Source organism: Protomyctophum bolini (assembly GCF_963924005.1).
Source record: "Protomyctophum bolini genome assembly, chromosome: 14".
Taxonomy (NCBI): domain Eukaryota; kingdom Metazoa; phylum Chordata; class Actinopteri; order Myctophiformes; family Myctophidae; genus Protomyctophum; species Protomyctophum bolini.
The window spans coordinates 19,459,833-19,484,391 of NC_137875.1; the positions used below are offsets into that span (position 1 = coordinate 19,459,833).

Sequence of the window (24,559 nt, forward strand, 5' to 3'; positions counted from 1 at the left end):
GTGTAAGTGATTTTCTTTGGTTAAAAAGCTCTATATTTTGATGTTACTCATTGCTATAGTGTGTTTGTTGCAGTAACAGGAGTCTCCATGTCTCTCCAGATTTGTATTAAACAGAAAATGCATTTTCAGGAACTGAAACTGGGATACCAATTTTATCCAATCAGGATAGAGAACGCAGTCAGGGCAGAGATTGTGTAAGTGATGACACAAAGAAAATGAGCAGACAAAATTGGAGCTGGAACACTATAAAAAGGAAGCTCCAAACTAGCTACTCTCTCTTGATTGGCAGAAAATGTGGTCACTCACCTGAAAATGTTTTTTTCTGATTATTAAAGAACTGGAGAGACAGGGAGACCCCTGTTACTGAACAAACAATGCTTGTTTGATTACTATCAGAATATAGTGATAACTTACACTGCCTTTAAATAGTTGACGCCGTTGACCTCAGTTCTTTGCTACATTCATATTGTATTGTGCATTCATGTGTGGCTATGTTTCTTACCAAAATGTCCGTGTTTGACGTTTGTGTTTTTCTCAGATCAGGGAATCAACATCTACAGAAAACCACCCATCTACAAACTGCACGGTATTTGAACTCCTATACTCAAATGTTTTCACCTCATTATGAGTACGCACTAGTACTGTAGTGTACAGCCTAGTATTGAGTACACACTAGTACTGTAGTGTACATCCTAGTATTGAGTATGCACTAGTACTGTAGTGTACAGCCTAGTATTGAGTACGCACTAGTACTGTAGTGTACAGCCTAGTATTGAGTACGCACTAGTACTGTAGTGTACAGCCTAGTATTGCTGACGTTTTCTGAGTGCTATGCTGTAGTTATTGAAATGTTTTATGTTAGTGGCTCAGTGAGTCGTGCTTTTTTAATTACTGATGTACTCGTCTTCAATGGAAACTATGTGTCATAGCATTAACCATGTGCAGTATGATCCACCTCCAGTGTCTATGTATGAGCACTGTTTGAAGTCTCTCTCTGACCCTACTCTGTTTGACCAGTAGCGTGTACGTGCTACACTGCATTCTGTCCATCTTATGAAATGCTTTAATCCTGTGTTCAGATCTTGCTTTTCTCAAATTGTAAATTGGAGTAAGACAATTCCACTTGTTGCCATTGCAAGGGAAGTTGTTGACTATGTACTTTATATTGTCCTGAAACAAGTGGTGTGGTCTGCTTAATCGAGAAACGTTTTGCAAATTTAGTGAAACTATGAGGAATACTAAGGCGAATGATAAGGCAGAATTCAAAGTTAAGCGACTTGTGACAAAAAACAGACATTCTTGCAGCCAAGTCAAACCCACACAACAGTCACTGGCTGCACCGAACGATCACCGAGACCGACGATCGCGGATGTTGCCAGGAATGTTGATGTGCGCGGCGGGTCCAGAGAGACTCTGACCTCGCCGAGACACTGATCAGATCAGTTCCCATGGTTACCAATTTAGATACGGCTGCCATAGCGCCCCAAAGCAAGACCTCTGATGACATCATCAGATCCGCCACCTTCCCCGCCGCCCATGCTCCCACGGGTGACACCGGCGAGGGCGTCCTTTGGCCCTACTCTCCCTCTCTCTCTCTATTAGGTACAGTAGACTCCCTACTCCCTCCTCTCTCTCTGTGTTAGGTACAGTAGACTCCCTCCTCTCTCTCTGTGTTAGGTACAGTAGACTCCCTACTCTCCCTCTCTCTCTGTGTTAGGTACAGTAGACTCCCTACTCTCCCTCTCTCTCTGTGTTAGGTACAGTAGACTCCCTACTCTCCCTCTCTCTCTGTGTTAGGTACAGTAGACTCCCTACTCTCCCTCTCTCTCTGTGTTAGGTACAGTAGACTCCCTATACTCTCCCTCTCTCTCTGTGTTAGGTACAGTAGACTCCCTACTCTCCCTCTCTCTCTGTATTAGGTACAGTAGACTCCCTACTCTCCCTCTCTCTCTGTGTTAGGTTCAGTAGACTCCCTACTCTCCCTCTCTCTGTGTTAGGTACAGTAGACTCCCTACTCTCCCTCTCTCTCTATTAGGTACAGTAGACTCCCCTACTCTCCCTCTCTCTCTGTATTAGATACAGTAGTCTCCCCTACTCTCCCTCTCTCTGTGTTAGGTACAGTAGACTCCCTACTCTCCCTCTCTCTGTGTTAGGTACAGTAGACTCCCCTACTCTCCCTCTCTCTCTGTATTAGGTACAGTAGACTCCCTACTCTCCCTCTCTCTGTATTAGGTACAGTAGACTCCCTACTCTCCCTCTCTCTGTGTTAGGTACAGTAGGCTCCCCGAAGAGCATGCTTACACCGCCCCCCTAGTGGCAAAACATACCCCTAACACGGTGGTTCTCAAACTTATTTTTCTTTATTTCATAACTCTGAGAGTGGATATATGGTTGGTCTATCTCAGTGGTTTTCAACCTTTTTCATATCAAGCCCCATTATCGGCATTTGAGCCACGGAAGATAAGGGTCCATTTGGTTACCAACTCTCCATCATTTAGCTGAAGGACCACTGGTTTAGAACCACTGGTCTATCTGGTTCCATTTGTACACTCTCAGAGTTACGGACCTGTAAAGGGCCATTTTGGAACGAGACTCAATGAAGTGGGGGTCCCACTTTGAGAACCACCACCCTAACGCCTATAGTCTTGCGTAGCCACATCACCACACGTCTGGTGAACTCTAAAATCAATGTAGGTGGCTAGAACAGTGGAGAACGCCTTTGCTGACAAGACAACCGTACATCTCTACTGGATTTTGCATTGATTCTGCAACGCTATTTTAAATAAATGTATTTTTTTATGGCCTGGGCCACGGCTGAGCGGTCCAGGCACCTAGGCCGGTAATCCGGCGCCGGTTCAAGTACCGAGCCCGTCGGCCTTTGCCGCATGTTCTCCCCCTTTCCTGTCAAATCACTGTACCCTATCAATAAAGGCATAAAAAAGACAAATATACTTTACTTTATTTATAGAATGCTGTAATTGTTTACTCTCTGAATTCTTTCCGCACAGTTTTTTGTCCTACATTGAATTTAGATGCCACCATATGTATCGGTATAAGCGAAGATCTCGCATTTGTCTGGCTACGCAAAACTACCTACAGTAACATCTAAGCACAACCTAAGCCTCCCCCCGAGTCTCCCTGTAAGCTCTCCGGCCCTAAACTGCATCCCCGCTTTCAATATATGCTTTCACTTCAAGCACAGGCTTTATACTGTATGTATACTTCAGTTGTTGGCATCTGCTGGTGATATTAAGTTTGCTTGCACAGCAGGCGTTGTACCCCTCTGAATGGCTCGCATTTCTGCTTTTTTCCCCTTTTCCATTTGTTGCTTGTGGTAGACTTATTTGTTTTGTTTTGAACCCATAGAGCATCTATAACGGGTGTCCTTGCTGTACTCAAAGCTGTCACAAATGACTTGGACAGAGATCACTGAGACTGACTTCAAACTGATTGGCGTCTTGTCTGTCTCGTCATGTATCCGTGTATTATTCAACATGCAGTTAAGATCTCCACATAGTGTTAGCTTAACTCCAAGAGGGCAACATGGAACCCTTTTTATTCTTTAGTGGAGTTAAGTCAAGGAGGATTTAACTGTGTAGTTGCTGCCAGCGTGACCATCATGTCAGTGTTGATTTCGTCGACTAATACTATACTACTACGACTACCTTTTTTGACTGAAGAAAACTAAATGGAAACTAAGCTATGATGATTAAGACTAAATATATTAACAATTTTGTCAGCAAATAAAAACTAGACTAAACTGTTATTGGGACTAGTGGACAAGAGATCCAGCATAAGTAAAATACAAAAGTCATTTTACACTTACGCATCGCGCTATTTCAGTCATTACGACGGCATCAAGGCCCGCCAAAACACATTTTAGTCGACTAAAATCTTATGATATTTAGCGACTAAAACTAAAACACTAAAACATTCCAGGGGACTAAAAATGTTACAAAAACTAAATGAAAACTATTCAAGAGACTGTGACTGAAAACTAAAATAAAAATAATTCTGTCAAAATCAACACTGCCATATCTGTCTTGAGGTCACGGTGGCCGATTTCTCTGTTTGTCTGTCTGGTCAACTCTGTCTCGCATTTGTGTTCTGTCGGTCGCCCATATGACCTCGCCGTGTGTGTTTGTGTGTTCTTCACGTCTCTGCAGGACTTGTTAGCTTATGCAGGCCTTGTTGGGCCTCAATGATACAACAACCATATGTTTCTGCCTTTGTATTTAATCATTTATTAGGTACAGTCCAATAATACACAGTAAGCTGTACAGTGAAATTGGAAAAGTGTGTGTGTGTGTGTGTGTGTGTGTGTGTGTGTGTGTGTGTGTGTGTGTGTGTGTGTGTGTGTGTGTGTGTGTGTGTGTGTGTGTGTGTGTGTGTGTGTGTGTGTGTGTGTGTGTGTGTGTGTGTGTGTGTGTGTGTGTGTGTGTGTGTGTGTGTGTGTACTCTTTAGAGTTTCTGGTATCCAGAAAGCTGTGCATGTGAGTGTATGGTTGTGCATGGGCATACGTGTGTGTAGGTGGGCATACATGTACGTACGTGTGTGTGAGTGCGTGCATGTTGTTCTTCATCTTCATCATGGTTTGTGGCACCTCCAGGCTCATCAGAAGGGAGGAGACGATCCAAGGAGGAGGATGAGGAGGAAGCCTTGAAACGAAAGCAGCTTCAGGAGGAACATCTTAGCAAGGTCAGGCTTCATCCACACACACACTTAGAGGAACATCTTAGCAAGGTCAGGCTTCATCCACACACACACACTTAGAGGAACATCTTAGCAAGGTCAGGCTTCATCCACACACACACTTAGAGGAACATCTTAGCAAGGTCAGGCTTCATCCACACACACACTTAGAGGAACATCTTAGCAAGGTCAGGCTTCATCCACACACACACACTTAGAGGAACATCTTAGCAAGGTCAGGCTTCATCCACACACACACACTTAGAGGAACATCTTAGCAAGGTCAGGCTTCATCCACACACACACTTAGAGGAACATCTTAGCAAGGTCAGGCTTCATCCACACACACACTTAGAGGAACATCTTAGCAAGGTCAGGCTTCATCCACACACACACTTAGAGGAACATCTTAGCAAGGTCAGGCTTCATCCACACACACACTTAGAGGAACATCTTAGCAAGGTCAGGCTTCATCCACACACACACACACACACACTTAGAGGAACATCTTAGCAAGATCAGGCTTCATCCACACACACACTTAGAGGAACATCTTAGCAAGGTCAGGCTTCATCCACACACACACACACACACACTTAGAGGAACATCTTAGCAAGGTCAGGCTTCATCCACACACACACTTAGAGGAACATCTTAGCAAGGTCAGGCTTCATCCACACACACACTTAGAGGAACATCTTAGCAAGGTCAGGCTTCATCCACACACACACTTAGAGGAACATCTTAGCAAGGTCAGGCTTCATCCACACACACACACACACACACTTAGAGGAACATCTTAGCAAGATCAGGCTTCATCCACACACACACTTAGAGGAACATCTTAGCAAGATCAGGCTTCATCCACACACACACTTAGAGGAACATCTTAGCAAGGTCAGGCTTCATCCACACACACACTTAGAGGAACATCTTAGCAAGGTCAGGCTTCATCCACACACACACTTAGAGGAACATCTTAGCAAGGTCAGGCTTCATCCACACACACACACACACTTAGAGGAACATCTTAGCAAGGTCAGGCTTCATCCACACACACACACACACACACACACACACACACACACACACTACACATGTACCCTGAATCAGCCTACTGTAATCCTGTCCCAACATACATGTTGGCCTTGAACTGTTTCATAGATGCCCCCTTATTCTCCTTATTTTCCTCACCGCTCCCACAGTAAAATGCAGTTAGAATGGAGCTAGTTGTCTTCATTCTAATGCAGGTACTGTATTTTAGTAGCTCCATTATTATTATTATTACCCTTATTATTATTTTCACAAAAGGTCTGGTACTCAACAAATTGCCTGAACACACCACATTTGCTTTACATAACATGGGCCCTTCAAACACGACAACTTCATCAGTAGTAAACTAATGACACTTTTTGGACCAATTGTTTCCAGCTGAATCAAATCAAGTTTTATTTATAGAGCACAAGATTGACCAAAGTGCTGTAGTACTGTGTACAGTTGTATACACTAAAATCAATGCGTCAACAAAAACATGTATGCATGTGCATCCACAGCCACATGGCACCAAAGGCATTGTTCATATAAGAACCATGTCTTTGTAATAGAGCCCTTGATTTAAACCTCAGATTTTAATTATGTGTGCAAAATATTCCTTGATAGATTTCTTTTGGTTTGTTTGTTTTTTTGGGGTGGAGGGTCTATTCGCCTTTTGTTTTGTGAGGGCTGTGAAATGGTGTGTGTGTGTGTGTGTGTGTGTGTGTGTGTGTGTGTGTGTGTGTGTGTGTGTGTGTGTGTGTGTGTGTGTGTGTGTGTGTGTGTGTGTGTGTGTGTGTGTGTGTGTGTGTGTGTGTGTGTGTGTGTGTGTGTGTGTGTGTGTGTGTGTGTGTGTGTGTGTGTGTGTGTGTGTGTGCGCACTTTAGATCCAGTCTGGTCTGGGGAAGCTCATTCTGAAAGAAGAGAGGGAGAAAGACCAGATCAGGGAGCGTCACGCACGCAGCCTCTCTGCTCAGCGCTACGACCCCAAGCAGACCAACTGTGATCTAGGTATTTTATCAGGGAGCGTCACGCACACAGCCTCTCTGCTCAGCGCTACGACCCCAAGCAGACCAACTGTGATCTAGGTATTTTAACCCCCTGCTACTAGTCCGGCAGTCAGGGTTGTGGAGTGGGAAATTTGGTATATAGTCTTTTTTTTTAAATATCGTCTATGTATACATTCATGAATCCACTTGCTGACCGGCTGTCGGTATTGAGCCATGCTTTTATATGACTATACCATTGACATCCTATATAAGGCAAAATGGTATTGTCACATACTGTATAAACCTCTACAAAGAAGATTGCTCAATAGCGACAGCCGGTCACTATATACCAAATTTCCCACTGTAAACAAAAGAAGCCCTTTTGGCTGCCGGACTATACAGTATGCTGCGTCAGGCCTGGATCACATAGTTCTTCCCAGTGGTGGGAAAAAGTACTCAAATGTTTTAATGAATGTAAAAGTAGTAAATACTGCAATGGAGATTTGCTCCGCTACAAGTAAACGTTTGGAATCCAGTGAAAGTACAAAAGTATTGGCATCAAAATGTACTCAAATATATAAAAAATCTTTTGAAAATAGCCGATCTACAAGCTCGGCTATTTTCAAATGGCCAAAAATGTATATAGGGCTGAAGTGGGTAATGTATGTTTTGTAATAATAATCCTAATCTGTAAAGTAACTAGTAACTAACGTTTTCAAATAAATGTAGTAGAGTAAAAGTACAATATTTGGATCTGATGTAGTAGTAGACTAATAGTACAAGTACAAATACCTCAACATTGTACTTAAGTACAGTACTTAAGTAAATGTACTTAGTTATTCCTATTCGTGAATCAAAAGTGTGCGTGCGTGCGTGCGTCTGTGTCTAAATGGAAATGGACTACATTCATATAATGCTTTCTTTCTGCCCACTTAAATGTGCTTTAAAAGGTACTTCACACATTCATCCATAGTAGCCTACGCACACACTATAACGCATACAGATCACATGTTACAATGCGGTAAAGATCCACATGTCAGTGGCATGTTATGGAAATCAATATATGTCCATCCGGGTGAATGTATATCTTAGAAGTTTATTCAGAAGAACAGCAACAAGCAAACAACATCTCTCAATCCAGCAGGCCTCAGCCTGGATCCATTACATTCTCCCTCAGTTCCATCTCTCTCTCGTCGTCTTCCTCCCACCAGTCTCCCGAGCTCCCCTCTAGGTCCTTTCTTATACCCCAATACAAACGCTGTCTTGGCTATTGCCCCTCCTCCTGAGACAGGAACTACCTAGTGATACCTATTCAGGCCCAGCAGGGTCTCCTGGCTAACAATAGGTGTGACATAGCCTTTTACATACAACTTGATTTGATTGAGACAGGCTTTAAGGCCAAGGTGTCGTTGCTCACAGACACGACCAGACAGATTAGCATGGAACCATATACTATAGCCTATTAAGACATTTGAGTCTTCATATTTCCCACGACATTCCCCCATTTCGACAATCTTGTCGATATAGAAATATATTTTGACAATTTTGTCGACATTACAGAAATATGAAATAAAACGAGTTACATACAGGCATTAAGATTACATACAAACAAATACATGCGTAAAATCATAATTCAAAATTAAGTTCACGAGAATACATAATTGAATATGGACAAAATAAAACATAAAATTAACATTCATTTTCTAAAAGGGAACATATCAAATACTGGCCACATATTTGACTGTCGAAAACCCCGAAATCAATGCAGGTCATAATAATAATACAACAGTCCAACAATTTGGACTATGATAAGAAGCACAAAGATAAAACATTAATTAATTCATTCTTATTCTCACAATACAGTTATGGAACGATTCACCTGAAAAAACATAATTACTCTATTAAATGTACCTTAAATTTACATTTGATCACCTATGTGAATACATACAACATTAGCGTCTGACCATGCAAGTAGAACATGTAACATATATGGACAGGCATCCCGCAGGTTTATTTTTGTATTGGTATATTCCATATATACCTAATCACAAAGATAACAGACACTGATAAACGGCTTGAAAGTCCACAATTCCATACACCTCTATTAGATGTCTAATATTTTAACCAAGCCAGGCTGCAAAAGTCCATAATTCCATACACCTCTATAGGTTATAATTTTTAAAAGCAGCCATTTCCCATGTCTATGCATTGACACTGTCCTTTACTGCGACTGTCACTCCAAGTTAACTCTTATGTTCTCCTTTCTAAATAGACAATGGTCATATACTGTATATTCACAAAACATGGATCCTTTGACATAAATCAACCCATAAGTTAATATAATATATGTCAACCAAAAAGGATCAAATCAACACCACGTAATAGAATATGCAAATGCTCACTCAAAACTTAAAATACAATAGGCTACTCTATTAAATATTCAAAATGCTAAATAGAATCAATTCCCTTCAAAAAGTCAAAAGCCTACAGTATGTGCACAAGAAAGGGTTCTGGACATGACAAATGAACATCTGCAGTTTGTTCATTCAACATGGTCCAGAAAAATCCACTCATGTGACACACAAATTATTTATTATCTACCTTACAATTTCAATGTAATTTTATTCTCAAATTTTATTCTCTGTTCCCCCCACTCTCACTTACATACACAAGTGTCTGTGAGTGAGAGTATATTTCCAACATAGCAAAAATAGCAGATCATGTATTGAGATTTTTAATTGCTCACTGGTAAATTTGAAAAACACTGATCCAGCAGGATAAGATCTTAGTATTTTTACATTGCTTACTATTAACTAGTACCTACATTTGAAAACTGGGACTGGTGTCACATGGGTTGGTGGAGTGACAATGGTCTGATTTGAATCTCTATAGCTTACCCTACACCTACACTACAGGCCCAGTCCTTTGAGATACAGCCTGGTCAAAAGACCACGGCTGCCGGTTGAATTTGATTAGACATATAGCCACAGGTGAGACCCCCCTCAAGGTGCCATTATCTACTTTTGTTTCTTTTTGGAAACTTGACTTACCTATATTTAAACATAAAACTATTTGTGACATCATTTATTTTTACATTTTTTACTTTGTAAGCTATTTCCTCCTAATTGTAATGTGACATAATTAATTATAGTCTGAAAATACAGATTAACATTAATCCAACATATTATGCTAGTACTGTGAAACAAATCTATCAAATTCAATACTGCGACGTCACTTGGAAACGAGTTACTTAAAACAAAACACTTGTAGAATATTTCCACGCTAGTCTCAGATGTCTTAATGATCAATAACATTAATCAGCTTAATTATGGTGAGCTAGTTTTGAAAGGCTCTTGTCAAGTTGCATGCACCGTTTAAAACACAGAAGATCCCTGCAATAAGTCATAAAGACAAAACAATTAAAATCCATTTGACTGCCTTTGTACTATTAACACTAACATTAAAAAAATAATAATAATAATTTTAAGGAACGTTCGATAAACTATATTCCTACAAAACATATTTTGAATGCTTTAGCTTCACAAGAAAGATTTTGACAATGCTTAATAAAGGCTTGAATCCGTGGCACACACATCCTTTTGTCAAAATGTCATCTCAGGAGTCAGGATGTTTAAAATGTGATTGAGTCAATGTGTTCTTGCACATTGTCACAAAATAAATGTATACAAACAATTTGTGTTATTCGTCTCAGAGTCCAGCTAAATAACTTTAGTGACAGTAGTACGTTACTGGTTGGAAAAACTGGAGGTTGAATCAGCAAGATTTCGTTGTCCCCTGACCTTTACTAAACAAATGCAACAGGGACTATCATTTCTGGACATTTTGAATAAAGTCACTTGTCATCAAACTTGCTTGAAATGAGGGCGCTAGACAGGTTGAAATGTACTGGTCTGGTATTGTTGTTGTATTAGAATGGAAAACAACAAAACTGTTGGCATTTACCTCCCTTGGATTTATTTCCTGACTGCTTGTGTGGGCAATTGTGACGGATATGATCCCCGCTACCACAGTTGTAGCAAAGTTTCCACCGTCTTCTCTCTCGGTCTTGCTTCTGCCTTTGATGAAAACGCCATCCATCTTGCCTTTCGTGATTCCTGCAATGTTGTTGTTGCTGGAAATGCATCTGTCGTGCTGGAACCTGCTTTTGTGGAACCAGCTCCTTGTAGACTGGCGTCTGTGGTGTTGTCATAGCATGCCCCTCATAGTACATCAGTTGTGCCGTTTCCAGCTTCTTCTTCCGCGTGTATTCCTGTGTGATCGCACACCTTTCTGCATGTTCCGCATGTGACCAGACAGGGTCCAACTCCATACTCTCCCAGCCTATGCATGATGTCACGACTCTGTCATGAATTGATGGCGACAATCCATGTACCAAAACAAATTTTAATAGGTGGTTGTATGCTGCAGTATCATGGGTCAGGCCAGCATGCCTGTTGAAACATTGCTCCATCCTCGTTCTGTAGATGTCACAGCTTTCATTATGTTCCTGCTTAATGGAATGGATTTTTTTCCAATCTGTACGGACTGGGTAGGCCTCCCTTATTCTCGAGAAGAGGCCATGTGCATTCTGTAACTGTCCTGTGACAATTTCCAATTTCCAATCACCTTTCAGGTGTAGCCATTTCAGTTTGAAAACTTTGCGAAACACTGTTTCCAACTCTGTTGCGGATGGCTGATACATCGATATTAAATCCAACACGGATGTACACCAGCGTTCCACATTTTCGGTCGGACATGGAAGATCCTCCACAATTCCACTTAATTCTTCTGGGGTCCAGTTGTGTCGGACCTGGACTGTTTCAGAGTAAGCATCACAGATTTCCTCTGCAGCTTCAGCAGGATTTGCAGGATACGACAATAATGGAAATGTCTGATGTGGCACAGCTTGGCTGCGTGTCACAATCTTGTGGTTGGTTTGGTGCGAAGGCTCCACCTGAGGGTTGTCATGGATAAGGGGACCACCGTCGACTGTTCCCTGCTTTGTGTTGCCATCCGTGATGGGGAAGACCGCTGCTGTTGCTAACTGCAAAGCTGCTTCATATAGTGCCTTCACTTGATCGAGTTGCACTGCCCGTGGCTGGGCTGCTGGCAGTACCGGAGTGGCACTGTCTGCTTGTCGTTTGATCTCCCCCCTGGAGTGTCGTGGAGAGCTCGCCTGCCAGTCTGCAGGGCCCCTGTAGGTGTCGGAATGGGTGCTCACTGCCCGATCGGGGCTTGCTGTTCGTCTGTCACCTCCATGTAAACTGTCTCTGTGGCTGTGCGCAGCCTCTGCCTTGTCCTGCAGGTCACCCAAGTCGAGGATCAGATGTGCCTCCTTCATCAGAATTTCACTCAATTGTGTTTCTATAGCATGCATAGATTGTCTCTGTGTCCTTAATTTACTGGTCAAGTCCTCTTTCAGGTACCGTACCCGTTCCAGCTCCCTCTTAACAGAGCGTTTAGTGTCGCTGTCGTCTGGCCGTTGCTCTGATGTCCTCATGTCTCCGCTGTCATGAACTTTCACCTCAGCCTCATAAACCATCGACTGTAACCATTCGGCTACTGGATCACTGACATTGAGGCCTTCCTTACAGAACATATCTAATACTGATAATTCAGTCTTGCGTTTGAGTCTCCGCTCATTCGTTTTCTGATCTGCTCTGTATCCATGCACAAGAACCCTTATAATGTTAATGACTTCTGCATCAAAAGTACCCTCCAGAGGCCATGGTCTGTCAATGTCTGGCCAACGCTCGTTAAATTTCTTTGAAATCTTCAAAATATCCTTGCATGAAACTGAATATTTCTCTTGGACAATGTCCACTGGGATTATCCCTGTTTCCATCATATCTACTAAATAGTAAATAATCTAGACACTAGACACTAAACTTTCACACAGTCACACTGTGATACACTCATGCTGTGTCTCCTCTCACTCAGTCACAGACATGCACTAATTTGCATACTGTCCCCACAGAATGAGTACAAACTCACTTCAAGGAAAACTCTTCCAGCTCTATTTCCCTCCAGCTCATAACTTTATCATGTGCACAAGGATTTGCAGTGTGTACATCTCCGTCTTCCAGTCTGGAGCCATCACAACTAACGGTTCTTGCAATTGTGTGGTTTACTCAACTTATCCTGTAGAGAAAGTACTGTGGCTCCAATCTGTTTCTTTGTCCTTTGTTTCTCTTCAAACTGTCCATTTCGCTTATAACTCAACTTGCCTCCCATTGTCCTCCTAGGTATGGTTGCAAAAACATCTACTTCACCTTCATGTCTTTATTTCAGTCCTTGTGGTTGTGTCGCCGTAGTATGGTTAGTTTCCCTTTTGCTTGATTTGTCTTCCATCTTCTCAAACTGTTCCTCCAAAAATCGTCAGAAAGATTTGTTAGTCCTGAGGTTCACTTGAATGGAGTTATCCGCTTCAGCAGAGTAATCCAGTCCCATCTGGGGTGCCAAATTGTTATGGAAATCAATATATGTCCATCCGGGTGAATGTATATCTTAGAAGTTTATTCAGAAGAACAGCAACAAGCAAACAACATCTCTCAATCCAGCAGGCCTCAGCCTGGATCCATTACATTCTCCCTCAGTTCCATCTCTCTCTCGTCGTCTTCCTCCCACCAGTCTCCCGAGCTCCCCTCTAGGTCCTTTCTTATACCCCAATACAAACGCTGTCTTGGCTATTGCCCCTCCTCCTGAGACAGGAACTACCTAGTGATACCTATTCAGGCCCAGCAGGGTCTCCTGGCTAACAATAGGTGTGACATAGCCTTTTACATACAACTTGATTTGATTGAGACAGGCTTTAAGGCCAAGGTGTCGTTTCTCACAGACACGACCAGACAGATTAGCATGGAACCATATACTATAGCCTATTAAGACATTTGAGTCTTCATATTTCCCACGACAGGCATTAGCATCCATGCACCTGTTGCAGGCAGGGTTTTCACTAGTGATGTCCCGATACCGATACCAGTTTCAGAACACTGCCCGATATGCCCTTATTTGGGTCATATCGGGATCGGCGAATATGCCAGTCTAACCACCGATCCGACACAGGGGTAAGGGGTTGACACTATGGCAGGTAAATAAAATGTGGAGTTGGCTTTCGAGTTGCCCAAACTGCAAGTGCACGTTTGAGTTAGGAGTCTGCTATAAACACAACACGAGATATATAGCTAGGTAGCCATAAACACAACACGATATATCGGTCTCCAAACAAACACCTCCGCTATGCTCCGTCTCCCCTTCTCTCTCCATCTCTCCACACACAGTATAACATATCAGGATCGGATCGGGAACGTATCGGGACATCTCTAGTTTTCTCCTTTTAATAGCCATTGAAAGGCCATCGACTTGTGTTTTCATGCAAACAGCTAACACAAAGACCAATTATATGTTCCAGATCCAACATCTCCTAGTAAAACCAACTCTCTGCCTGGCTACGGAAGGAATGGGATGCATCGGGTAAGAGCTCATATTACAACTAACATATCCACAATAATGCTGCGTAAAGTATTATTCCCTCTGGAGAGGGCAATCTGAAGCTCTCTGGTGGAGCTGTTGCCCCCACGACCTGACTACGGATAAACGGTTGTAGATGGTTGGATGGATTATTCCAGCATCACAACATCAAGTGGCCGTAGCTCAATCACCTGCAGAATTAATTTGCCACATACTAGAAATCAAGGGCTGATATCATCAGCATGTATTTGCTTGGCGCAAATACATGCTGATAATGTCACCCCATATGATCCCCTGTGACCAAGCCAAACGAATGTGCTTTCAAATTATTCAAATTATTATTATTATTATTATAAGGGAGTGGATTGCCCAACCGTCCCCGGGACGGCATGAAGTGTATTCAGATACGGATCGTTCCAATGTGAATGCATGCGTACCTAAAGAAGGAAGTGGACTGTTTTTCTCTAGTCTCTAGTCGACGAGCCAAGCGCCAACAAAAAAACACACAGACGCTGCACGACGCGTAACACCAGCGCATTTCTCAACGCCGCCCGTCTCCTGTTGAATCTGCGTATACGCTCAGACTGGTGCAGTACGCGCTGATCTTATTCTGCGGACTACATGTGGCTCTTAGGCTTTGCTTGGCAATATAGTCTCGGGCCAAGCTAAACAAAATAATAATGATCAGCTAAAGTATAATCCATAGCAAACTAATCAAACACGACACTGGAGCACAGAACTGACTGACACAGTGAATAGCAGGCAGGCTGACAGTGAAGTAGTATAACGGCAAAGAGTCAATGAGGCATTGCATTGTGTCTGGATTTATTGGAGACAATGTCGCAGAGTTGATGGTCAGTGTCCGTGCCACCAGCCATCAAGCACACCGCCACCTGGAGGATCAAAGTGTGTTATGCAAGTACCCGGGTGCGCAGTTGAATCTCGGGCAATGTGAATCATGGCCAGCGGGGACCAGGCAACAGTATTCGGAAACGGTTCGAATGAAACGGACTCAGTCCGTCTCAGTGTGAATCTCCTATTAAGGGGGTGTAAGTGACATCACAACAGTCCATATTTGGGCATGCCTGACACAGAACTCCATATATAGGGACACAGAGAGACAGATACAGAAATCTCCATACTGTATATGGGCTTAAAAGGGACACAGACAGAAGGGTGGAACGGGTACTCTGACCCGGGTACAACGGGTATTGCACAGCCGGGTGGGGCATGGATCTCCAACTTCCATCGTTACCGACTCGGTGCTCTACAGTCGGGCACCGGTCTAGTATACAGTAATGTTCATGTCACACTTACACCACCTTAAATTGCAGTGTGTTTAATCGTCTGCTGTTCTTGTTTTCCTTTTCTTTTCTTTTGGAATTTTCTGCTCCAACATTACATTCCTGCAGCCCCAGTCCACAGATTTCACCCAGTACAACAGCTATGGGGACATGTGCGGGGGAGGAAGAGGTGAGAGCTTCTTCTTATCTCTTGATCAATCACCATGGTTATTCAGCACCATCGGTATTTGCAACAAAATAAATTGCTAATCCTTTTTCACTTAAGCCTTTCACTTGAGCTTGTAGATGATCTGCTATTTTTGCTAGCTTGGAAAATCTCTGACATTTTTGGAAAATCTTTTAAAAATTTCCGTTTTAATAAGTTTTGAATATTTATTTTATTCAGCATAGAATGGGATTTTAGGCAGGGAAAAATACAGTAGGCCTACATATGCTTCTATTTCTTTAAATATACATTCACATACAGACAAAAAACATTGCAAACGTATAGTCTCGCATAGCCAGACAACTATTCCACAACCTCCGAATGCTATACTGTAGTCTGGAACTACACCTCCCGAAATCTGAGTAAGGCCATTTCGGTTCACGAAAATATATTTATAAATATTTTGACATTATTGTTTTTATATCCATTTCTGCTAAGCAACAAGCTATATATGCTTAGATGATTTTGATTTATATTTGGATAAATTTACACGACTGTAAAGACGACACGGAAATGGGGTGGAGGCTTCACTTCTGCTTTATCGCTTACTCATGAACAGAGCTTCCGTTCTCCAGACTGTATGACGGAAGCATTTGAAAATTGGCATGCAACAGTCTAAATTAGTTAAATTAATGCGGACAGTTACAGAAAAATGAAAATAATCCCCCACCCTCCCACTTTGACACCTTTTCATTTCACCATACAGACATTTGTAAAAAATAAAATAAAGAATAATAATAATAATAATAATAATAATAATAATAATAATAACAATAATAACCACTTTGAAAGTAAAGACTACATGAACGTACATTTTTGTGAATATTTCTGATAATTAATGAGCGTTTTCACCTATAATATCATGACCAAAATAGGGACGGCAGGTTCATACTAGTGCTTAACTACTGCACTGTGTCATCAGGCAATAACAGTATATAGAGACAGTGGCATGGCAGGGGATTGGACAAGAAAACCATTAACTGTGAGTCTCATTTTTCTGTCCCATTTTGTCCTGCAGAGTTTCAGGTATGTGTCCCATCTGCTTTATTTACATGGCATGCTTCCTCACCTTGCATAACGTATTTGCTTGCCCCTTGGGTCACAAGAAGCACGTACCTTGTCCCAAATGCACCTGGCCTCGCCCACCTGCTGAGTGCTTGCATCAGTGTTTGGACTGTCTGTCAGCTACAGGGCATGCAGTGCAGTGATTTGTGTGATGCTTCTTTACTTTGGGGGAGGCGGACGGACATGCAGTGTCTGGACATTGAACCACTGTACTGTATACATGCAGTGTAGTATCATTGCCTCGTGTCTTGTTTCTGTGCCAAGTGGTTTACTCAATGTTTTGAGAGTCAAGCTAAATGTCTCATTTGAACATGCAGTGTGGTGCAGAGATACACTAGAAAGCCCTGGAGAGATTTTCAAAACAAGTGTGCCAAAAACTGTCCCATTTTAATGCTTTAGTGAAGTCCCTGATTCTGAAGTGAATTTGCTCCATATAATGAGAATAGTGACTGACCAGTGACCACAGCCACTGGGGGATGTTCATGCAATTGACCCAGTCCCCTCCCACTATATTACATTTGTGTATGTTCTATTCTTTAGCACATTAAGGATGGCCGTGCAGCACTTGCAAGGATGGACAGGGGAGTATCTATGCCTAATATGTTGGAACCAAAAGCAAGTATCTCCTTCTTTTTGTATTGATGAACAAACCTATAGCTGTATAACCATAGTAGAATACTTAAAAACTTGTATAGTTCTTCAAAGATGCCTAATATGCTTGTTACTAAGTACTGCTGTTTATATTCAACAAGTCGACTAATATACAAAAGAGAGAGAGAGAGAGAGAGAGAGAGAGAGAGAGGGAGAGAAAAAGAAAAGCCCAACTCGAAAACAGGAGTGTGGAATTCAATATAATGTAATTTCCTCATTTCATAAAAATCCTGTGGTGTGGGGACATTGGTGGAAGAAAGCGATATAACATTTTTACTAACGGTAAAAGACTCACAATACCTGGCTTCCTGATTTGGCATGCAGCTATGTACGGGACCAGCCGAGTCACACTTGCGCTTAGCATCAGTGGTGAAGAAAGTACTCTAGGTCTTTACTTAAGTCAAAGTATCAATACTGCAATATAGAAATACTCTGTTACAAGTAAAAAGTCCGGAATTCAACATTTACTTGAGTAAAGTAAAAGTTTTGGTTTCCAAATGTACTTTAAAGTACCAGAAGTAAAAGTGCTAATTGTGCAGAATGTCCCATTTTAAAGTTATGAAATGTATAAAAATCCTTTGAAAATAGCCGATCTACAAGCTCACATCGCATTGTATCGCGACGCATTGAGAGCTGTTTATATATAGGGCTGAAGTGGTTAATGTATGTTTTGTAATACGGTAATCAAAATCTACAAGGTAACTAAAGTTTTGAAATAGATGTAGTGGAGTAAAAGTACAATATTTGGATCTGCGATGTAGTGGAGTAGAAGTAAAAGTTTTGGAAATTGGAAATACTACAAATACCTGAAAAACTGTACTTAAGTACAGTCTTTAAGTAAATGCCCTTAGTTACTTTCCTCCAATGCTTACAGCATGCTGGCTTCTCCATACTCCATCTGCACATATAGCTTTGACTGACAGTGGCTGGATGCTGTATGCAGCCATACAGTGGACAAATCCAACACTTAAGATTATCACCCAGACAACTCATATCACTATATACTTTAAATTGTATATAATGAGTTATACAGTAGTAGGCTATATTACTGTGTGGATATGAGTTGAATGGAGGCCGCCTACATATACAACTTCTAGTTGCTTATTATTGGGCATTTCAGTTAAATTGGCAAAACTTGCCACATCAAATAACTGGACACTTCCTTGTGAGACGATATCAGTTAATGTAACGCTTCCCAAGACAGCCATTTCCCGTGTAGACCTTTCGTCAACATGAATTATGATTATTGAGCCAAATTTACTCCTTTTTATTTGGTATGATATTACTAATGCAGACCCTTTTCATTGTTTTCACATATCTCCCTTACCCTTTTTTTCCTCAGCATTTACCAACTGATTGCACGTTAACACACCAAAATAGTACGTGTCCCTGTAGCCACCATACACAGTAAAATCCTCAGTTCTAATAATTGATCCATTTGTATAAATCTGAGAGTGTACAAAATGCCGCTAAGCTGATTCCTTGTACACTCCCAGAGGGAAATGAACGGAAGGTGTTACTCTGTGTATGGAGCTTACCATGAACACCCCCCCCTGACCTGTTAAAGCAGCCCCCCTCACCTCCACCAGTGTTGTTTTTGGCAGCAAATTTCTATTTTAGTTTTAGTCATAGTCTCTTGAATAGTTTTCATTTAGTCACCCGGAATGTTTTAGTGTTAATTTAGCTTTAGTCTACAAATATCATAAGAGTGGTCCTTGATGCCGTCATAAATAATGGGTGATTTTACACTTGGTGAAAATAGCCGATCTACAAGCTCACAACGCATCGCAGCACGGCTGGATCTTTTGTCCACTAGTCCCTTGCTAACATTTTAGTTATTTGTTGACAAAATTGACAGTATATGTATATTTAGTCATAGTTTTAGTCATCATAGCATAGTTTTCATTTAGTTTCCATTTAGTTTTCGTCAGTGAACAAAGGTAGTCGACGAACATTTTCCGTCATAGCATTAGCCAACGAAACCAACACTGACCCCCACACAACTACCTCCCTGCACAGTGCACACACCTGTTCTCCCTACCAGTGACCCCACCCCACCCCCACACAACTACCTCCCTGCACAGTGCACACACCTGTTCTCCCTACCAGTGATCCCACCCCACCCCCGTCTCAGTACAAAACAAAGAGCCACACATTTTTTTTTGTCATTGAGATTTTTTATAGGTTTCTGAAGCTTAAATCAGTTCTATATAGGTTTGACATTTCCCCATACCCCACTTTCTTCTTATTACTTTTTTATTGACAAGTGTCTCCTTTTGAAGGTGTATCCATATGAAATGCTCATGATAACCAGTAGAGGGAGAGCTAAACTGCCCAGGGAGGTGGACAGAACCAGACTGGAGGTATCAAGCTTTATCCACATGACCGTCTGCAATTGATACTGGAATTGTCTACTTTGTGTAAATAAGATGTTACACAAGTGCTACTGTAGCAACGGAATGTGCAGTATCCATTGCCTCTTGTCATTTTTGCAGTGACCCTCCCCCCTCCCTTTGTGGCGTTAATGCTAACCACAAGCCCCCCCCCCCCTCCCCCCCTTCCTTCCTTCCCACCCTCCCCTCCTTTGTTTCTCGACCTCTCTTCTCACTCTAGCGCCACTTAGCGCCCGAAACGTTCTTTGACATCTTTGGAATGGAGATCCAGGAGTTTGACAGGCTTCCCCTGTGGAAACGCAACGACATGAAAAAGAAGGCCAAGCTCTTCTAAAGCTGTCAGAGCAGCATGCATTATACGGCACTGGTTCTCAACCATGTGGGGCTGGCCGGGGCCACACGTGGGTTTTACAAAGGGGGCCCCAAATAATTGCCAAAAACACTGATACTTTAGTGATAATATAACATGAATTTAAAAGGAGATACTGATACCCAATGAATAAGAACTTTACAGTAAGTATGCTGCGTTAAGTGTTCCAAGGTGGAACACGATCGACTGATTGATCGTTAAAACAAATATGCTCTGAAAATGCACGCGGGCCACCCATCTGACCGGAGTGGTCAGATGGGTGGACCGCGAATGCTTTCCAGATTTTCAAGTGGGCCCTGAATCCCACAAAAGGTTGAGAACCACTGATATACTGTACATTCATTCAGATAGCACACTTCCAACTGTAATCTAGATGTAGCTTTTGTTTTGTTGATTTTCGTTCTCTGTTTTTCGGACATAACCAAGGCAAGGAAGCAATGAAATGGACTGTTTTTCTCCGATGCTTCCAGAGACTTACTGGGCACTGAATGATTTGTCCAAATAATTGGCAATAGACTTGCACGGAGACAAGGAGTGGGGGAATCTTTTCCCCCGTTCAAAAATGACAAAGAATGAGGATGAATCATCATGGAGGGTCATGTTATTTATTTATTTCTCTTTGACTGCGCTTGTTTTCTTGTTTTGCTCTGAATGGAACTGCTTTTCATGTATTTAATTTTTTTGCTTGTTTTCCTTCCTACTATTTGTTGCTGTTGATTCCTGTGGAACTTTGTAATTACAGTAGAAATCTTTCATGGCACCATTTATGAAAATGTCCCATGTTATTTGCTTGAACGTGAGTCAGCGTCACGTTGTCCCCCCCCCCCCCCCTCCCCCCCACCTGGGCTGAGAGATTTTAGCCCAATGCTGGCATTGAATCGACTCAGTGAGTCCTTCAAATGAAAAAAGCGACTGGGCATTCAGTTAGCTGACCAACCCGTGTTTTGCTGGATCTACACCATATGAAAACTTAATTGTTAGAAAACATATTCATCAATCATCAGTCGTCTCCTGCTCCTACTGCACATGCCAGGCATTCACAGCTGACCCGGACAAAAATAAATAAAACTCTCACTCTCTTTCTCTCTCTTCTCAGGCTCTCATATACCTGGGCATTATACGTTCCCTTTAGTTGTACCGGAATAGCAATTCCTCTGAACATATTTTAATGCCGTAGCCAACATACAGTAAACCAACAACGGCTAAAACACCCAGTGTAAAACTGTATTTGAAATAACTGTTTTATAAATGAAACCCACACTGCCATTTGTTGTATTGAAATCTAAGCCAATAAAGCTTTAAATCACCATGAACCGTATGATCCTCGGCTGTACCAAAGGTATCCCACCGCCTGTATTGTTTTTTTTTTATTTTTTTTATTTTCGTTTTTGGATTTCATCCATAATAAACACTGGTTCTGCACTGTTGTATATATTTTGAGGACTGGTTTCATGGGGCCAATCTTCTCCTGGACTTAAAGCCAAGCCAGTGGAAAGCTAACGTGTTTTATTCTGTGCAGAAATGGATATATTTCCCCCACCCTGTTCTTTATCTTTCTGTGTGATACTTGCAGTCTGAAGGGCCTCACACACCGTCTGCGAACGCCGCGAGTCAAAACAGCTGCCTCCGTTATTTTCAATTAACCTATCGCACACCAGCGGCGTCCGACGCGCGTTCACGCCTCTCCTGACGCTCCGATACGCCACCGTTCTATTTTCCAGGCGTTGCCGCGTCGCTGCGCACCCGGTGTGTGTTGGGCTTGAGTGTGGGATATTGTATTCTCACGAATAAACAACTATAAAAGAGCACTATTATGCTGGGAACTAAAAAAATTGCTCATGATCAGATACTTTGTCCCAAAAACAAGCAACACAGTCATCCCTGTTTTAGTTTTTAGACTATATTTAAGTTGACTTATTACCTTATTGCCTTATTACTAAGTTGCCTGTTATTACCTAATTGGCCTGCAGCAGTGAATTATTCACGGGTGAATCAAGGGGTGGGTAATGTAATGCACCGATGGCTGATTTAAGCAGTCACACCCGGCCTGAGTAACTAATTGGAGTGGACACAGAGCTGGGTGTGACTACACGCCTATTGTGCATCTAGATAATCGATGCACACAATCATAGCTTTAAATCAACCCAACCTGTATTATCCTAGACCTAGACAATACAGAACGGTGTATCATAGTCTAGTTTTAGGTGATAAGGTGACCACCGCGGCATGACGTCATATTGTAGTTTTCAGTGGTCACCTTATCACCTAAAACTGGAGTATGAATAGGCCTTTACGCATCTTCCGAAGAGAAAAGCCTGGTCACGAGTCTCACGACATAAGGCAGAGAGTGTTCTGCCGGACGCATTTCCACCGGATACGTTATTTTTCGACACTCGTATAAATATAATCAGATTTGTAAAGCGTCAACGTCATTTCCTGGGCGGTAATTCCACCAATTTGCCAAAATGACGCTACTTCCGTGTAACCACTCAACCAGCCGGCTAGGTCTTGCCCAGCGTGCGCAAGAGGAAGATCATTCAAATCCATGACTTCAAATACTTTGGCAGCCATTTTGTGGGGCCACAGAGATTTATGAAAATATTTATATCAATTATTTTAAGCCTGGAACCAAGCCATTCAGGCTCCTGAGGATCATGCCCATGCATAACACATTTGATTCTCGGTCAAAAAGTATTTGAATATTTAATTATATTATAATAATATAATACTGTATATATTATAATCATTATTTTCTGTTTTCAAATATTTTTTGACACAGAATCAATGTTTTATAATAACATTCAGACATCACTACAAAAAGTCGTAAAATACGACAATTTGTACGACTCGTCATCACTATAGGCTATAGGGCAGTGGTTCCCAAACTTTTTCATGTCAAGGACCCCAAATTGACACTAATCATAAATCAGCCCACGGACCCCCATTTGAAGAGATATGCCAGGGACCCCCACAAGAGAAGATTTTTACGGATCTAGCAGTGATTCTCAACCCGTTTAATTTCAAGTTCCCCAAGTTTGACATGCATTAGGCTACGGATTTCTATCTCTGGGACCCCCAATTTCAATGTTAATTTAACTCTGAGAGTGTACAAATGGAACCAACGGGTCCGTTTGGTTCCATTTGTACACTCTCAGAGTTACAGACCCGTAATGGTCCATTTTGTAACAAACTATCATTTAGCTGGGGACCCCCTGGAACTGCCTCAGGACCCCTGGGGGTCCCCGTACCCCACTTTGGGAACCACTGCTATAGTATAGGCTATAGGGCATAGCAGTGGGCGTGGTTTTATGGTTCCACTGAAAAATCTCCAATTAATTTGACCGATTTACCAAAAACATTTATATTATACGTAATCATATTAAGCCAAGGATCAAACCATCCAGGATCCTGGTGAATCATGATCATAAAACCTTTGATTCTGTGAGGGGAAAAAGAAAGAAATTCTATACTACATTTACAATTTATAATTGTTTTTATTGTATTTGTAAGGTTTTTTTGATCTGGCTTAAAATAATTGATTTTGTAAATCTCTACAGGACAAATGAATGGCTGATTTTTCAGGAAATTAAGAAAACCGGCCTCATCAAAGTTGGTATTGTGACTTTATATATTGTCAATTACTTGCATGAGAAGGGGAGAGATTGTAGGCCAGGCCGAGATTTGACCCAAAAGAAATTGCATTATATAAATTGTGGATCATGGTAAATTCAGGGATTGAAAGTTGGAGTACCATTAAAAACCTACTGTATAAGGCAAAACTAATCTAATTTGAATTATGCTTTAAGAAGCATGTAATGTGTCAGAACTGGATTCTGAATCCATTCCAAGCATTAGTTTTGCACAAAAAACACTGGCAAGTGGCTATGAGGAGTGTTTTTCGTGCAAAATTCAGAATCATGAAAACCCCCTATAGTTTGACAGATTACATGCTTCTTAAAGCATAATTCAACCGCTGAATTTATGATCCACAATTTATTTAATACTCTTAAACTAACTATACTTAAACTATTACATTGATTACCTTTGCAATTTATTTTGGGTCACGCCCCTTTTTAGGTTAGATTGAATGGTCATTGGTTCAACAAAAAAAAAGGGAAAAAAAGACAAAGGCTGTTCAATAGCAGTTTGATATGCCTGTCACGGATTTTTTTGCTATGGTCATCCTTCTTCCTACACTAATAAATGAACAAAGCTGTCGGTCTGTCCCCATCCATTTTCCTCTTCAGTGGGTTGACTGATCAATCTGAAATTGCACATTGTCCATTATTTATCCATTGGCATATCCCATATCACCACATGATATTGGATATGTAGTCACCCATAGGACCGCCCAGACTGACTGTGGAATGCGCGTATGTACTAGACA

General features: G+C 41.7%; 1 protein-coding gene across 5 annotated transcripts in view; it reads left to right on the forward strand.

Annotated features, from left to right (window-relative positions):
- The window catches only part of LOC308327868 (actin-binding LIM protein 1-like), an 84,352-nt gene extending 62,750 nt beyond the window's left edge, over positions 1-21,602 (forward strand). Inside the window, exons 17-26 of one of the 5 annotated variants that reach the window (XM_080781442.1) lie at positions 539-586; positions 1,465-1,602; positions 4,611-4,699; positions 6,613-6,736; positions 14,126-14,187; positions 15,597-15,657; positions 16,712-16,719; positions 17,299-17,373; positions 19,692-19,772; positions 20,023-21,602. In XM_080781442.1, the coding sequence (XP_080637568.1) occupies positions 539-586; positions 1,465-1,602; positions 4,611-4,699; positions 6,613-6,736; positions 14,126-14,187; positions 15,597-15,657; positions 16,712-16,719; positions 17,299-17,373; positions 19,692-19,772; positions 20,023-20,136 (800 nt within the window). In that variant the 3' untranslated portion in view covers positions 20,137-21,602. Of the gene's footprint in view, positions 1-538; positions 587-1,464; positions 1,603-4,610; positions 4,700-6,612; positions 6,737-14,125; positions 14,188-15,596; positions 15,658-16,711; positions 17,169-17,298; positions 19,773-20,022 lie in introns of those variants that run through there. The other 4 variants (XR_013965226.1, XM_080781441.1, XM_080781439.1 and 1 more) reach the window with 4 other exon arrangements.
- Positions 21,603-24,559: the final 2,957 nt, after the last annotated feature.